The sequence below is a fragment of the Poecile atricapillus genome, chromosome 6 (assembly GCF_030490865.1).
Source record: "Poecile atricapillus isolate bPoeAtr1 chromosome 6, bPoeAtr1.hap1, whole genome shotgun sequence".
Classification (NCBI taxonomy): domain Eukaryota; kingdom Metazoa; phylum Chordata; class Aves; order Passeriformes; family Paridae; genus Poecile; species Poecile atricapillus.
In genome coordinates this window covers 17,417,355-17,433,874 of record NC_081254.1, presented here as the reverse complement: position 1 = coordinate 17,433,874, position 16,520 = coordinate 17,417,355, and the positions used below count along the sequence as shown (strand labels likewise).

At 41.1% G+C, this 16,520-nt stretch overlaps 1 protein-coding gene across 2 annotated transcripts in view; it reads left to right on the top strand.

The window, feature by feature from the left end:
* ADK (adenosine kinase) overlaps positions 1-16,520 on the top strand; it is a 272,833-nt gene that overhangs the window by 1,470 nt on the left and 254,843 nt on the right. Inside the window, exons 1-2 of one of the 2 annotated variants that reach the window (XM_058841195.1) lie at positions 7,103-7,251; positions 13,671-13,745. In XM_058841195.1, the coding sequence (XP_058697178.1) occupies positions 7,238-7,251; positions 13,671-13,745 (89 nt within the window). In that variant the 5' untranslated portion in view covers positions 7,103-7,237. Of the gene's footprint in view, positions 1-7,102; positions 7,252-13,670; positions 13,746-16,520 lie in introns of those variants that run through there. The other variant, XM_058841194.1, reaches the window with a different exon arrangement.

Here is a 16,520-nt window from a genome sequence, read left to right as displayed (position 1 = left end):
AGATGAAACATGAGAAAAATTTAAAATTTGAGAATATTATTGGCATACTGAGTTAAAAAGTTAAAGATTGTTTGCATTGGAATGAAAGGCAGTGGTGACATGCTCTGGTAACAACTGACTAAACTGCAAATACTACTTCTGTAAGGTATGATAGATAAGATGAGGAAAGTTGTCAGAACTTGCATATGCTAATTCTGTTGCAAGTTTTTTCAAGACGAAGTGTGAATAGGCTCCAGCTCTGTTTCATAAGCAGAGAAACGCCATAATTAAGTGACGATCAAATAAAGTTAATGTGTGCTGTGCTCCACAGGTTGAAGTCATGAGGCAGTTGGTTGTTGGAGTAGATTTGGCAGACCTCGATACTCATTTGAACTCAGTGGCAAGAACGTGTTTGGCTGAGTGCTGTTGTGGGACTTAAAAGCCACTAGGGAAGGTACCAGACTGATCGAGGTTCCATGACTTGGCTGTATTTGTAACAAGGTTCAGTTGTTAATGCAAAGCATTACTAGATATACTTGGAAACAGTTAATCTATAGATTAGGAAACAAGTGAATAATCACTTGAAAATGTTAGGGCTGAATAACATCGTACTTGTTATACCAAGAATTTGAGGAGATTGTAGAGAACAATTACTTGTTCTCAACATGTAAATATGAGGCTCTCCAGTCTCTTCAGAAGACCGTGTCTAGTGGATTCAACAAGGATGGTTGCACCATATTTATCCTCCCATTTGATATAAGCCTCAACCTTTCCTGTGACTACCATGAAAATTATTTTAGTATAAAAAATTACATAAATAAATTTAATTCTGCAATGCAGTACAAGCCATACCTCATCAACTATAGCAAATATTTCCTTTTCCCTGTTTTTTTATTTTTTTGGTCATCATTTTCTCTCTCGTAGTGGATTCGGAGAGGTTTCATGGATACATTTTTAGACCCTTTTGATCTTTTCAGAGAAAGAAAGCAAATATCGCTCCCTCACGAGGTAGGCAAAGCTGACTGGGTTCAGGAAGCTACACTTGTTTGAAAGCAGTATAGGATGGCTGGCTTTTGCCACCCAGTGAGCAGCACACAAAGCCTGAGACCCAAACTGGCATTCCCAGCTCAACAATGTGTTGTGCTGACATTCATCTGCTGGGCGGCAGGTTTTGCATTGTCTTTATTGATGGGTGCAAATCCCCACTACAAACCAATGGGCTTTAGGCAAGGCCGGTACTGTGTGCTGCCTTGTTTCGGCTTCTGACTGCATCTCTGCTGTGTGAAGTAGAATATCATTGTATGTGTGTAAACGGCACTGTTTGAACAGCAAATGGGCTTGCAAAACTGCAAATGCCTTGTCACTGAGTGGCAGCATCAACTTACTAGAAACATCATGAGGTATTACTTTAGAGGAGAATTACTAAGGGTTTGTGTCCTTTTTGTATTTGGTTTTGTTAGGGAAGTCTGTGAGAACCACAAGAAGATTCTGTTAACAGCCTGGTACAGCTATGAAAGAATTTGGACGTTTCCTGTAGAAATGTTTGAGCTTATATGTACGTGTCTGTATGGAAATATGCATGTTCATTTTTTCCTTCTGCACAGAAACTTGTGAAGTCCTCTGTGCTGCATCATGACCTTCTGGCTGTTCTGCAGCTGCTGTATTGATTGAATAGTCATGACGTGGTTGGTTGTTTGAACAAATCAGTTTATCTACATGAAGACAATGTAAGCATTGAATTTGGCAAATAGTTCAGACTAGAAGTACAAAGTATTCCTCCTCTTCTGTTACTATTAGACAAGTCTTCCTTTTAAGAATAAATTATCAAATACTCCGTACATAATTGTTATCAAAAGCAGTCCTTTGTCATTCCTGTTCCACTAGATTTTAGAAAGCTCGATACTAGCAGCTTAAAAAAACATTGCTAATTTCACGCATTTTTAATTTACTTAATAAGCTGACTTCTAATTTAGCTTATTCTTTCATCAACTCTTTATAAATGAAGGAAGATTCTGAATATTTTAAGTTAGCTGTGGCAAAGCATTCAATTAGAACTTAGTAAATAATTTTTATTTCTCTTTTATCACTTGGTTTGGTTTTTTTTTGGTTTTTTGTTGTTTTTTTTTATATTTCGCCTTGCTCCCCATTTGTATTAATTTCAGTTTTTGTCTTCACGGCTTATAGTTTTCTTACTTTCCTATCTCCTATATCTGCAAATACAGGTAATGTTTTCCATGTTTGTACTCGTAATGTCCTCAGGTCAAAGAAAGATCTGAAACTCAAGCACTTTGCTGTGTTTGTTCTCAAAATTAAAGCAATAGACTTTTTCTTCAAATGACTATTTAGTCCACTTTAGAAATCAGGCACACAAATACTCTTAAGGCCACTAGCAACAGACCTTGCTAATTTTGTTTTGTTTAGGATATAGCAGCAGTTACCTTCCCTTCCAAGTGGTGTTGACAGAAATATATCCAAAACCGGAATGACTTGCAGCATGGAAACTGCTGTGCTCTTACAGTGTGGGCACCAGTTTCCATTGTTCAGATGTGTAACTCTCAAATTACCATTGACAAGTGTCTTCACCTGGCCTTTGATGTAATCCTCTGGGATTTTGCACAGCGTGTGTCATGTTTCCACAGTTTTGTGTTCTTGTTTTGGAGAAGCTTGCCATGGTGTTTCATCCTTTCAATTGAAGTAATTCCTTGCTTTATGGTAGGGAGTGTGTAACCTGAGGAAAGAGGAGGCTTTGGGAAGGCTCTTTGTTCTCTGGACCACAAGCTCTCTTTCTCTCCTTACTGATGTTACCTGCAGCCCACCTGGCCAGCAGAGTCACACCCACAAGAGTAGTTTAGACATAGCAGCCTTGGCCTGTACCCTGCAGAAAGGTGCAGCTCTGCCTTGCTGGGATGCCTCCCTTAAATCACTGGAATTAGTCCTGTCCCTGAGGCTGCTTGCAGGCTGGATTACCTGGGAGAGAGGAGCCTGTGTAAATAGGCCTATTTCATCTTGAATCTTGAAATCGTGAATTTTCCTGATTTGAGCTGAGATTTGAGCTCCTTCTTTTTCGACTGAAGGAACAGTTTGTGTAACATTGTTTGCCTGATTGGATCTGCTAATATTGCTTATAAATGGACAGGGAAGATGTCCAGGAAAGAGACTTGAATGAATGCAGAATTAACTAACTATGGTGTTAGTGTAGCAATGTGAATCTGTACAAGACCTTGGTCTACTCTGCTGTTGCTAAGGTATATTTCATGTGAAAATCTTGTAAGAAAAATTGTGGCCTGTGATTCAAGGTTGTGATATTGAATTTTAGTAGTTACTTACACAGGCATGGTACACAAATATTTCACAAAACCAGTTTCAGAAGCAGGGAATGGGTTACTATCTGAAGGTCATTAATTACTGTTTGCTGACAGTGTATTGGAAAACCTTATCTTCTTGAAAAAAGTAAATTGAATTTGCAGATACAATGTGAACACAATGTTTTTTTCAAGGCTTCATTTTTTATTTACGTAAATTGATTCTTAAAAATGAACTATTCATATAATGTATAACAGTAGTACAAAGTATTATTATTTATATAATATCGGCACATTTTGTGTGAAGGAGAGAACTCTGGGTATTTCTCAGATTTCAGGGAAGGGAAAGGGGTTTTTTCCATTTTGAGCTGTAATAATTTCCATAATGATTGTTTGACCACAGTCGAAGCTGATCTACACTTGAAAGATGGTAGGATAAAGGTACTTGCTGGCTTTATGCTACCTTGGGAAGTAATTTACAGTGAAAGATTGTTGTGGGTTTTTTTTTCCCTTGTACATTCAGTGGTACAAAGCAGTGTTAACTGTCTCAAGGGCTATGCTATTTGATTAGAATAAAACAGAAGAATGTATAGGTGTCTGCAATACACTGAAGAACAGATTTATAGACTTTGCTTTTACAGCTGAATGCTGTGAAGCTACATGAAAAGAAATGTGATGATGTTACAGAATTTTTAAAACAATAAAAGATTTTTAATACTTTACAAGTAGAACCCATACAAGCTAAAAATGCATCTTATTTTATGTTGCAAGATATTAAATTCTCTCTGTAGAAGTTTCCAAAACAACTGTTATAAAAGAAGATATCTGCAAGCTCTGCAAAATGCTGTTTTTGAAGGAGAATTTGTGGACTTGCTCACTAGTTCCATTTTATAATGTCTGCTGGGTCTATTACGTAAAAGATCACCCTTCTGTCTTGCAAACAGATGGGCAGTTTATCTAAGATCAACCTTACTTTTGTACTTTGAAGAAATTGAGTGAAGATATGGGGGTTAATAGAGAACTTTTTGTTTATATATTCTAAACTGTGAGATTTATACCAAACGTTTGTGGTGTAAAACGTAAGACATTAGTCCAAGGCTAAGGCCTAGATTGCCCATCTCTTGGATACACAATTACAAATATGTAACATGTAGAGTTCCGTGCATTACTTCAGTAAAGTACAATTTTAAATGTTCTCATGTGCCTGCCTGTTATTTATCAGGTGGGGGTGGAGTTCATTTTGAATTCATAGTGTATTTCAAAGAAGATGTTTTTGTGAAATCACCAGAAGAAGCTGTTTATCATATATAGAGAAACTTACATGCTCATGAAGATTTCTCTCTTGTATAGTTACAAAAGCAGTCAAGAAATTGTGGCTAGACCCTGTCAGGCATCATACACTTTTAGATGCAAAAGCTGTGAATTCCATGTTTCTCTCAGAGATTTCTGAGGCCAAGTCACATGTGGCAGCAAGGTCAGCTGCCCCATGTAAGCAGAGGGAGTTTGGAAGGTGAGGAGTCAGGAAGGCTGAGCAAACTCAGGCTGGCTGCCCAACACATATGTGGTGGGACTGCAAGTTGAACTTGGGGCACAAGCACTAAATTCATCTCTGAATGACCGTACGTCATAACTGACCATTTTTCCAGGGATACCCTGGTTGCTGTTTCTCTACTTAGGTTAGGGTTAGGTCTGGATGTCTAGCAGTTCCCTGGCAAATGACTAAAAGCCCAATGATAAGTGGTAGTAGAGGTAGCTGGTATCTCAAATATGTCAATAGCAGTAGAACCTGTGAGTATGTGGCAGCACAAGCAAGATGATTGGGCATGGGGAATAGCTGGAAGCTTATAAAGTGCTATTGACTGATGATGAGGTGTCGTACATGCTATTCCACATAAAGATGTTAGTATTTTTTAGAGAAAATATGCTTAAGTGGTAAAATTTAGACACATTTCAAGACACTTTATTTGGCCTCTTACTCTGTAGCTTACTATTCATAATATGCAGCTGTATGTTGCAAATTACTGTAAATATAGTTCATATTGAAGTATTATATCTATTTTTCTTTACATATCTTTATGTGCTTGTTAAAATCAGGCAATCATTTATGAGGGAATCTACAACTAGATTTTTTAAAAAGTGTTTTTATTATTTTGAATACAGTGATAGAATGAAGAAGACAGCTGCATTCTGTAGTTATATACAATATCGAGTTATGTAGCTATTATATTTGCTGGTGATGGGGTTCTCTTCCCCCATCTTCTGGGTTACAAAACAGAGGTTTGGCTATTAAGCACTAAAACTGTTAAACTAGACATAATAAATTGTTCAACATGAATGAGAGGATACAGCCATTATGTATTTATGTATTTGCATTTCAGTAGAGTTCAAAATCCTCTCTCAGGATTTGAGAACCTCTTGCACCTTGTGTTACAATAACAGTAAGAGGACGATGTGTTTCCCATTCTTATTTGACTTTTCAGGATGTCTGACACACTTCAATAATGAGAATTTTGTGGCGAGTTCAATAAGTGGTGCCTGTTTTTTGAGTGTCTGATTTAGAGAACCTAGGAGATTTGTCCTACATCAGATATTGAGCATAAATTTTCCTGTTATTTCCATGTGACAATGCAGGTCCTTGATTTTCATAAAGATGTCATACTTTGGCATCACCTCCTCTTAGAGACCCCAAAATCAGAAATAGATGGAAAGTTTGGCTTTATTTTTTTCGGAGTACAATATTTCCATTTTGATATTTCCATTTTGTAGATGGAAAGGCAGGGAAACTTCCGACTAATAACCACAGAATTATGAAGTTGTGAAGTTTAAATATTTAGTTAGAGGTGACACAGCAGTACAAAACAATGTGGGATTCACTTTTGGCAAAAACAACCTATTGACTTCAGTTTCATGAATCAGTGTTTCTGGTTGCTAGTAAGTTAACAAAGTAAGTGCCAAATCTGCACAGTGTGGCAGTAACTTTGACAGCCAAATGAGGCTGTCAAAGTCACGATAGAAACCTGGCCTTAGCGAGGCTTTCCCTTTCTGCTAAGGCAGTTCTGCCACTGTCAGGCGAATGAGAAAAGGGGGCAAGCAATGACGGGCTGCCCTTTTCTCCCCGTGTCTCCAGTCGTGCCCTCTGGCCGGCTGGCACCCGGAGCGCTGCGTTCCGCAGGTGGCTGCCAGGCGCTGGGGCAGCGCGGAATGAGGCGATGGGGGCTCGGCAGCCCGGCCCGGCGGCCGCCGCCTGCGGAGGAAGGCAGGCTCCTCAGGAGGCCACTCGGGGCTGCTTCGCGTCTGACCCAACGCACAGTTAAATGAAAAGAATGAAAACGCGTTCGTGTCGAGGGTGTACAATCGTGTGTTGGGGCGGGCGTCAGCTCGCGGCCAGGACGGAGCCGGGACGGGGGTTTCCGTCGGTTCCCACGGTCCCGTGACACTCGAGGGGCAGCGCTGCCAGGGGCTCCGCTGGCCATCTTTAGTGCGGGCGGTGCGGCCCGAGCCCCCCACTCCTCTGCGCTACCGCCACTAAACTTTTTTTTTTTTTCCCCCCCCAATTGTCACTGTCTCCCTCAGTCGCCGCCGTGGCTCGCAGAGGGGACAGCAGGAGCTATGTGGGAGGCGCGCGTTCTCCGCCCGTACCAAAGATGGCGGCCGAGGAGCCCGGGGCTGCCGGGCGGGCGGCGCCGTTCGGTACCGGGCGCTGCCGAACCGGGGCGCGGGGCCCGTCGCCAGCGCCCCGCGGCTCCTCGCGCCGCGCGGCCGCCGCGCAGGGCCCGGGCCCACCCCCGCCGGCCGCCCAGCCAATGGCGGGACGCGCGAGGGGCGGGGCGGGGCGCGCGGTGGGCCGGCCGAGCGCTGCCCGGCGCTCAGTCGCGGCTGAGGCGCGGGCGCCGGGCGGAGAGGAGACGGTGCTGGTGCCGCTGCCAGGGGGCTCCGCCGCGGGCGGCCGTGGAGCCATGGCCACTCTCAGGTAATGCCGAGCCCCCTGCGCAGCGCCCGCAGCACGGCCCCGCGTCTCGGGGGAAGGGGCAGCGGGTGCTGATGCACTCCGGCTGGCGGGGCGGGGGCGCCCGGCGCGATGCTCCGCCGCAGACGGGCTCTTCTCCCCGCTGTGTAATTAGGGTGCGGGGCAGCGCGGCTTCGTCCCATCCCTCTCCCTCTGCCGGGAGTTGGTTTGGGGGCTGCACATCCGCTCCCCTGGGGCGAGGATGGAGGGAGAGCCGTGCCGGTGCCCTGCCGGCCCCCAGCCCGGCGGGGACAGCGCTCCCGGGGAGCCGCGTTGGTTTCTGGCGGGCAGGTGGGCGCTCCCGGCCGGGACTCCTGGCGGCGATGGGCGATGCCGGTGCCCAGCGGCATCGGGAGCGAGAGCCCCGAGCAGCGGTGCGCCGGGCCGGGCCCGCAGGTGATCGGCGGGGCGGTGGCCGGGGGCTGCGTGCGGCGTCGCTCGGCGGAGGTGCCGTTGTCACAGGTAGCGCCTGGGCGTGGGCGGCCGCCGCCCGCCGCGGGGTGCCGCCCGTGGGCGTGGGAGGACGCGTGTCGAGGGGCTCCAGCAGCCGCGTTGGAACCTTAAACCCTGGCTGTAGCTTGCCGCGACTTCAACCCGATTTTAAAAGAGTTCCCAATAACGAGAAACAGGGTCTTAATAGCAGGCTAGGCTCTTGGCAGGCTGTTGGAACTGTGGTGGTATCAGCTTGTCTGCAAAACCTGGAGAATGACAAACCCATAACTTAACATTCAGTGAAAGGAGTTACTGTGAATAGTTTTCGTCCCTCAAACACTTCGTCTTAAGCTGGGGTTGTACTGTGAGGTGAATCGGTAACCTTTGAACAGATCTTCGGCTGCTAAAGAAATACCTAAAATTACAGACTCGAAATTCAGTTTGGTAATTCAAGGCAATTCTCCCATCTCCTCTCCACCCTCCAAACTGTGTGTATCAGGTTTCATTTACACTGTTTCTGGCCGAGACCTTAACTTTGAAATTGCAGTAGTATTTCACTGTTGGAGCTTGTGGAGTTAGCGCAGCTGTATGAGGAGCTCTGTAGTGGTGGAACAGTTTTTTCTGCGGCAGCCTTGCTTACATAAGGCCAAAGCTTTTAGGCTTGTTTTCAAACTTGGAACCTGTGAGTGTGTCACTTTAGAAGACTACGAATGTTTCATAATAAATGAAATCTTCACTGAAGATGTTCCTTTAAGTCAGTGTGTAAACATGTAACTGCTTAGCCAAATATTGTCTTTGCTTGAGACCTATGTCAGGAAAGCATGTGAGCAGTCCTGCAGGCCACCTTGTATGTTTAAGGTCTGTATGCTGAAATGATTTGCTGACCAGTGATGCAAGAAAATTGTCTGACCTCTGGAATGATGGAATAATAGTGTTAGATGAGTTACAGTTAACAGTAAGTATTATCCTACTTGTAATGGTGTTACATGGGTATGTGGGAGGACAGAAGGATGCTCTTAGTCGAGAGCTAGTCAATTGCTATAAATCTGGTACTATTGCTGTTTTACTTTAACTACTTATATAAATAACTTTTGGTAAGTTCAAATCTTGTGTTATACAGAATTTTAAACTGAAATGGATATGCTAACAGCAGGCTTAAAATGTGCCTTGCTTTAAAGGGTGTAATGAAACCCTTTAGAAATACTAATATTTTAGATCTTACAAGACCATATCTTAAATTTGTAAAAGGAAGACTAGGCACACAGCATGCTGCCATGCAATTGCACACTCAAATGTCTCAGTCATGTTTAAGGCTTTCTGAGTTGCCAGTATCCAAAGGCCCAAAATATTCCTCTGTCTCTGTGCCAGTAACTAATAATAAGCTTTCACTGATATTTTGATGTTCCTCTTCCACGGAAGTGCACAGCAGCATGGGATGATAACAATATAGTGTGATAGTTGGATAGAGTACTGCTAATGTTCAGCAGCCAACTTGAATCAGGACCGTATTTTTAAAAATATGCCTGCAGCGGTAGAGCATGAGATTGGATACAGCTTTCCAGATCATTCAGTTGTAGTTAATTTTGTTGACTTCTTAAAAAAGGTTCAAGGGTAGCTCAGTACTGATGTTGTGGGTTCTTTTTTATTTGTTTGGGCTTATTGTTTTGTTTTTATCCAGTTTGGTTTCATTTTATTACTTATGCCACTTGTGGTAAAAGTAAGGTGTGAAACACTGGCCATTTGTTTAAAATCAGTCATATTGGTAATGTCTGAACGCCTAATTAACAGGTGAAGATTTATTTACATTTAATGAGTTACTTTGCTTGAACTTGTAATTGCAACTCACACTTCATGTAGTCCTAAGTTAAAAGCCAAACTCATAAAATATATTGCTGTTTGTCAGTAGTTATGAGTGTAAATGTGATGTCCATCAAAGCTTTCTTTAGTTCTGTAGTTTCACCTGCTAGATGGGCAGTGTATTTTTATGTCCAAAATTGTTATTGTATTAACATTTTATTTGTAGTTCGAGTTTAAAAAGTACATATCTTGTCCATATATATGTACTCTTTGTGTGTCTGTATGTGTATACACATATAGATGCTGACTGTGTAGTCAATTACATATGGCCTTAATTTGTGCAGGTGAAGGAGTTGTCACTTGCTTCTTGAGGAACTGATCCAGATATTCTTGTAGAATAGATTAGTTGGGATAAACAAGAACATCCTTTTAGAATGATACCAGTACTCCAGTGAAAGAGAAGGGACTGCAGAGAGTCAAGGAGGCTGGGGACTACGGAACTATGTTCTGTGTCTGTGGCAGAGATGTGTTCCTAAATAACCTATGTATTGTGTATTCTCAAATTTCAGGAAATTATTACTGCTTCCTCACTATGTTTTATTCCTAGTTGGCTGGAAATAATCACTGAAATTTTAATCACTGCACGTGTCCAGTGTTACTGAACAGCAAACATAAGGCCTATAAGGTTCAAATCTACTGTTCCAATTCTTCAACTTGGTGAGAATATAACAGTTTAATATGTCAGTTTTTTGCTCTGGAGACTCATAAATTTAGCATTCTCCAGAATCATAAATATTTGTTTTATTTTATACTTTTACAGAGGCTTATGTGGCTTTACAGAGTATATGAGATAAAAAAAAATTAAAAATTTTTACTGGGGAGCAACCTCAAGTAGTACCACAAGAAGTGCAATAGTATAACAGTGCAGAAACTTTGCAGCTCCTTAAGAGGGGAAGGATAATCTTCATTGTCCTAAATGTAGCCAGTGTTGGGTTATTCAGGTTGAGCATGCTAACATTTTACAGAGTTAAGTCTTCCTCTTTAACAGTAGGACTTTCCAGATTGGTTCACAAAGCTTGTATTAGATCACAGTGGGGATCACAGAATCAGTTATGTTGGAAAAGACCTCTGAGATGGAGTCCAACCTCTTAAATATCTGCTTGTTGACTTTTATGGCTGAGAAATTGTTTAGACTTTTCCTGTTTTGCCCTAAACATATTTTTGTCAAATACAGTGACAGTTAAGGAAAGACACAACTCCAGTCCCCAGTACAAATCGAGTGTATTGATTTTTCTTTTTTTTTTCTTTTTTTTTTTTTCCCGATTGAATGCTAATAAATATTTTTAAGCATGGAAGTTCTAGTATCTTGGGACTTAGATAATTCTAACACCTAGGTGAAGGAACCAAAAATGTAGAAATACATATTAAGTGAAGACACAGAACTAGAGATTAGTGTATGTTATGTGTTTAGATTGTTTGCAAAAATAGGTAAACAGTTTATAACATCTTGATTTCTTCACAGAAATCAATGTTAATCTACTCAAAGTGTTACGTGTTTAAACCACTGTCAAGTTCTGCTGTCCTACATTTAGTTGTGAGGAACAACTGTGCTGAATTTGGGGAGTTTGCCCAGAAGTTTCAGTGGAATGTTTCTGAATTTACTAGTCTAATGATAGCTACCATGGCTTTTAAAACTTAGTTCCAAATGGCATCCTACATACAGCGTCTGGAATACTTAAATGGAGATTATTATAAAATATTGTGGGAGAAGGAAGGCTTGGGAATGGGCAGAGCTTACATGTGATGTAAAGAGCTGTCTGGATTAAATGGCACCGAAAGTTCTAGCTCCTGCTGCTGCTGACATGAGGAGTTTGTACATGTTATTGGCTTCATAGAGCTTCTGCACAAAGTTGCTCTTGTGTTGCTTTGAACACATTGACCTGCAGGTTCTGTAGCCCGCAGATCACTGAATGTTTGGTAGCTTCTATTTTGCTTTTCCATTGAACATGGTAACTTCTTCATACATGGTGACCTCAGCATGTCAGCTGTATTTTCAGACTTTCTTTTTTAAGACAGTTTTTAAACAGCTGCTGTTTTCTGGCATGCTGGCCATTAAAGTGCTGGCTCTTGTCTTATGCAGAAGTTATCCATTATATGTTTTTCTTGTTCTTAAGTGTAGTTAGAAATCTATTGATGTGTAGCATTTCACAGCATGTGAGAGTCAGGTAAACATTAAGTACAGGAACATATAGCTTGGGACAAATCTGCATTCAACACTTGAAAAGTTCTGACTTCATTCATTGTCCAACAGTACTACTTATGCAATACTTAGGTTTTACAATGGAGAGAATGTTCTGTCTTGTGACTTCAACTGCAATTCCCTTTATCCTTTTGTCTTCTGAACTGTCATCTGTCTCTCACTCTTCTTGTCTTCTAGCCAGGTGTAACTTATGGTTATGCTATTTCAAACACAGTGCTATTTGTCATACTGACAAAAGTGTTTAGTCAGTCTTACAGGTTTTTACTAAGCAGATGTTATCTATCCCAGTTAGCAGCGAGTTGGATTTCGGGCTGCATCTTCATGAAGCAGCATTTGATTTACAGTAAAATGAGCTCTGAAGGACTGTCCTTAAAGCTACAAAAACTAAGATACTTAAAGCATGGTTTGCTGTGTCTCAGTATCAAGGTTATTAATCATGTTTGCCACAGTACAATGTGGGTCACTGTTCTACTGAGTGCAGTCCTTCAAGTCCTGCAAGCATGGGTCCTTCACAGGGTCACAAGTGCTACCAGGGAACCTGCTCCAGCATGGGCTCTTCTCTCCATGGGTGTGCAGGTGTCTGCCAGGGGGCTGCTCCAGCACAGGCCTCCTGTGGAGTCCCAGCCTCCTCTCAGGCATCCACCTTTTCCAGAGTTTCTCTTCCATGGGCTGCAGGGGGACATCCTGCTTCACCATGATATTCACCATGGGCTGCAGGGAGACCTCAACTCTGGTGCCTGGAGCACCTCCTGCCCCTCCTTCTCCACTGATATGGTGTCTGGAGAACAGTTCCTCTCACATGTTCTCACCTTGCTCTTCTCTGGCCTCATTACATCTGCACAATAACTTTTTTCCCCTTCTTCTTAAATCTGTTATCTCCGAGGTGTAACAATAATTTCTAATTAGCCCAGCCTTGGTCAGCAGCATGCTCATCTTAGAGCTACCAGGGATTGGCTCTGCTGGACATGGTGGAAACTTCTGGAAGCTTCTCACAGAAGCCACCCCTCTAGTCCCCTGGCTACCAAAACGCAGCCACACAAACCCCATATAGGTGGTCATAGTGAAGCCAGCTTTGGTAGCTGGAGCATGGGTATGTCTTGCTGGTTGGAGACAGTAGGTGTTAGTTTGGCAAGTAATGTGATGGATTTTGGATGTAGTTTCAGAGAACAGCTGCATTCACTCCTACTTGATGCTAGGCCACATATCTAATCCTTTGGTATTACTGCATTATCACCCAAGTACGTGCTATTCAGGAAAACATGGTTTCTGAATTAATCTTAAAAAAAAAAGTTAAAGCTATCCTTCTCAAAAATACTGTGTATAGTATCTTTCATATCTTTTTTCTCTGTGAAAGAAGCCATGGTAATGAATGTCATATTGCTTAAAAAGTATATCCAATCTACCAGTAGACCGCTGCACTGTTTAAAATGGCTGACAATGCAGAATCCATAGTCTCTTTGTTTCAGTTTATTAGAACAGATTTAAATTGTTAATTATTTGTTGGTATCCAACAATGGGTTGGGTTCAGTGATACTCTTATTACCCTGGTGTGATGTGTACCCTGTCTACCTGTACCCTGTCTAAAATTTGGTATTACAGCTTGAGTGTCATCCTTTAAAACTAAAGAATGTGGCATGTGGCTTAAATTCTTTATCTGAGTGACAGTTTAACAGAATAATATGTTTATTATTGCAGTCTGTGTGTTGAAGAAAGATAACTGTAGCATGGTACTTCACTCAAATTTGACTCTATGTATATGCCAGGTTGCTGTATGTTTACTGTGCTGGGCAGAATGTGTATTTTTTTGGTTTTCTCTCTAATTAAAAATTGTCTACATATACGAGGAGCAATAAACCAGTGCAAAACTAACCTGAAATAACTGATTCTCTTACAGCGAAAATGTCCTGTTTGGAATGGGAAATCCTCTACTTGATATCTGTGCAGTTGTGGACAAGGACTTCCTTGACAAGTAAGCCTTGATATATCTTTTTTTTTTTTAATGTCAGTTTTGTTTCCAGAATGATGGCTGTAAATAAATGGAGGGCTACCTGCCTGTGTAATGCTGTGTTTATGCTGAACTCTGGGATTCCAGCCTTGTGCTGGAAGTACCCAGCATGGTATCTGTCATTTAATTGTTCTTGCTCTTTGAAACTGTGGTGGTGGTATCTATGAAAACCTTCAGTGTTTTCATGTGCTTTTTTATCCATTTATTCTAGTCTCACCCTGTCTTTGTTAGTCTTTAGCTGGAAGGAGTCATCAGTTTCAGTAACCTTTAGGTAGGTCTTGTATGAATCTTTGTGTGCTTTTTATTTACTGTTACTGTACTCTTATTCAGTGATGTCTGTGGGGTAAGTAGGCCGTTTCTATAACACACCAAGAAAAGTTGTGCAAATATACCTTTTTAAAAAGTATTTTCCATTTTATCAGTCAGGAACAGGATTGTTTCTTATCAGGTTGTCTTTTATCTTGCTTTAGCCTACTTGTTATGCTACCATCCATTTAACCATATTGCTGGATTGATTAGTTGGCATTAAGCTTACTCGTTTTTGAATCAGCTTAGAGATGTGTCTTTACCAGACCTGTAAAATACAGTTGCTCTTTTAAATCTTTCTGCTTGGGCTCCATTTTTAATTCTTGTTGCCACTTTTTCTCTGCTTTGTAAGTTGTTTTGATCTTTCAGAGTGCCTGCAATTTTTTCTTAGCTTTTTAAAGTGTTAATAATTTCTTACTAATTGTTCTTTATTTTGTTAATGGGAATATTGCATCAAAACTAAATTTCACATCACCAAATAAATAACAGGTGCAGAGTTTTTATTTCTGAATGTGTATTGTCAGCCACAAATATTTTGTTATGTTGCTTTTAATAGCAATCATTTGTCATCGATATTTCATCACTCAAATTTTATCTTAAGGTTTGTTTAAGTGAAAGCCCCTGTGTTATAAGCTGGAAACAAAATACAAGAATGTAATGGGTTGTGCCAAATTCAAATACCTGGAACTTCAGAAATCAAGTCTATGTCTTGAATATTCAAAAAAGTAAATTAATGTGGTGTAATTCTTTGCCTCATGTTTCCATTGAAATTACTTGAAAGCCAATCTCTAAAAATAAGTAATGCCCTTCTCCCAACCCAGCAATACTCCCCAACTAATCTTTATAAATTGCTGACATAAAAGAGATGATGGGATCTCTACTGCAGCACTGAAATCCTTCAGGATTGCATTGTGCTTTTCACTGGATATGATGTGCTGTGTAGAATTTAATTTAATTTAAAAATTAGAACTCTTACATACTCAAATTTGAGTCCTGTCAGACAAATTAAATTATCTCCTGGAGTAGCATATGCTCTGTGAGCATTTCTTTACTGCCAAAATGTATTTGTGGGGGTATTGCACTATTGAAAGCCATAAGCAGTTTCACAGGGAGCCTGCTGATGGTGTGATAGCTCTGGTAACAACCTCAAAACTGAGGAGCTTGTTTACCTTCCCCCACCTTACCTGACTGGATATCCCTCTCCCTGTTTGTCAGTGTATGCAGAGAAATCCATTTAACAAACCCAAAGAGTGTTTCTACTCCAGGTCCAACTACCTTTTGCAGCACTTCCTGAGATGGGAATCAGATAAATTCTGATTTGATGAATGGATGAGATGGGAGATAAAATAGAAAATGTAGCTGTAGAACAACTGCTGGAATAAAGTTATCTATTCAAATGCTGCAGGGAGGTGCAAGAGCATAGACATTTCAGGACTCTGAAGGATTTGAAAGAGAAATTGTTGATCATTGTAGTCTCTCTTTTTTCTTGTCAAGCAAGACATGCACCCATCTCTAGCCATAGTAGGATCAGCTTTTGGTATCTTGGCAATCTTGAGTCTGTTTCTCACCTCTTCTGGTGGATGAGAATGTTTAATGGGGCCATCAGGGCTCTGACTTGGGAAGGTAGCTTAGGAAAACAAGAAAAGTTTATGTAAACACCCATAGGAATTTTATACTTCTAACTTCTACAGTGTTTCTGTTAGTTTACCCACCTCTCATACAGTCAGTTTTAAGAACAAATACCTTTGTTCAGAATAAAGGACTTGATGTTGCAAGTTTAACAATATGTATTGCCAACAAAAAGAGAGTATTAAAATGAGTCCTGTAAACAGCTTATTTTTGTAACTTCTGTTAAGAAAGTGCAAATTGAAACAGCATAAGAAAGTACAGAAAGAGGTCTTTTTAACAAAATTTAATTGTCCTACAATCTGTGTTATAAATAAACCTTAAAATAAACATATAATGCAGTCCTACCCCTTGCAGATTCTAAACAGCTTGCTATCATGTAGTACTGGTTTGAGGAAACGAGAAGTGTTGGAGGGCTGGGTGGGTATTTTTGGCTTGAGCTGTTAGCACAACCATGAAACTTTGTTGTCAAAGTGGATTTTGGTTTAATCTGATCTCCAAAGTCTTTTGCTCTCTTGAGAAGTGTTGGGGGACTTTAAGCCTTTCCTAGGAGAGGCAGTTATAACTTACATTGCAACAGAACTTCACCATACCCATCTGAGTTTTTCAGACTATATCAGCAGTCAGGCATTACCTGACCAGAGAAGCTTTAGCCTCTGTTAAGGTATGATTTCTGAGCCTCTCTTCATTTCTTGCTTCTCTCCAGGGATACAATCTGGAAAAGTGTTAGCAATGTTGATGGCACTGTTGAAAACTGGTGATACCACAAACCACTTTAGTTTCTGTTTACAGAGCTGGAAAGAAGTC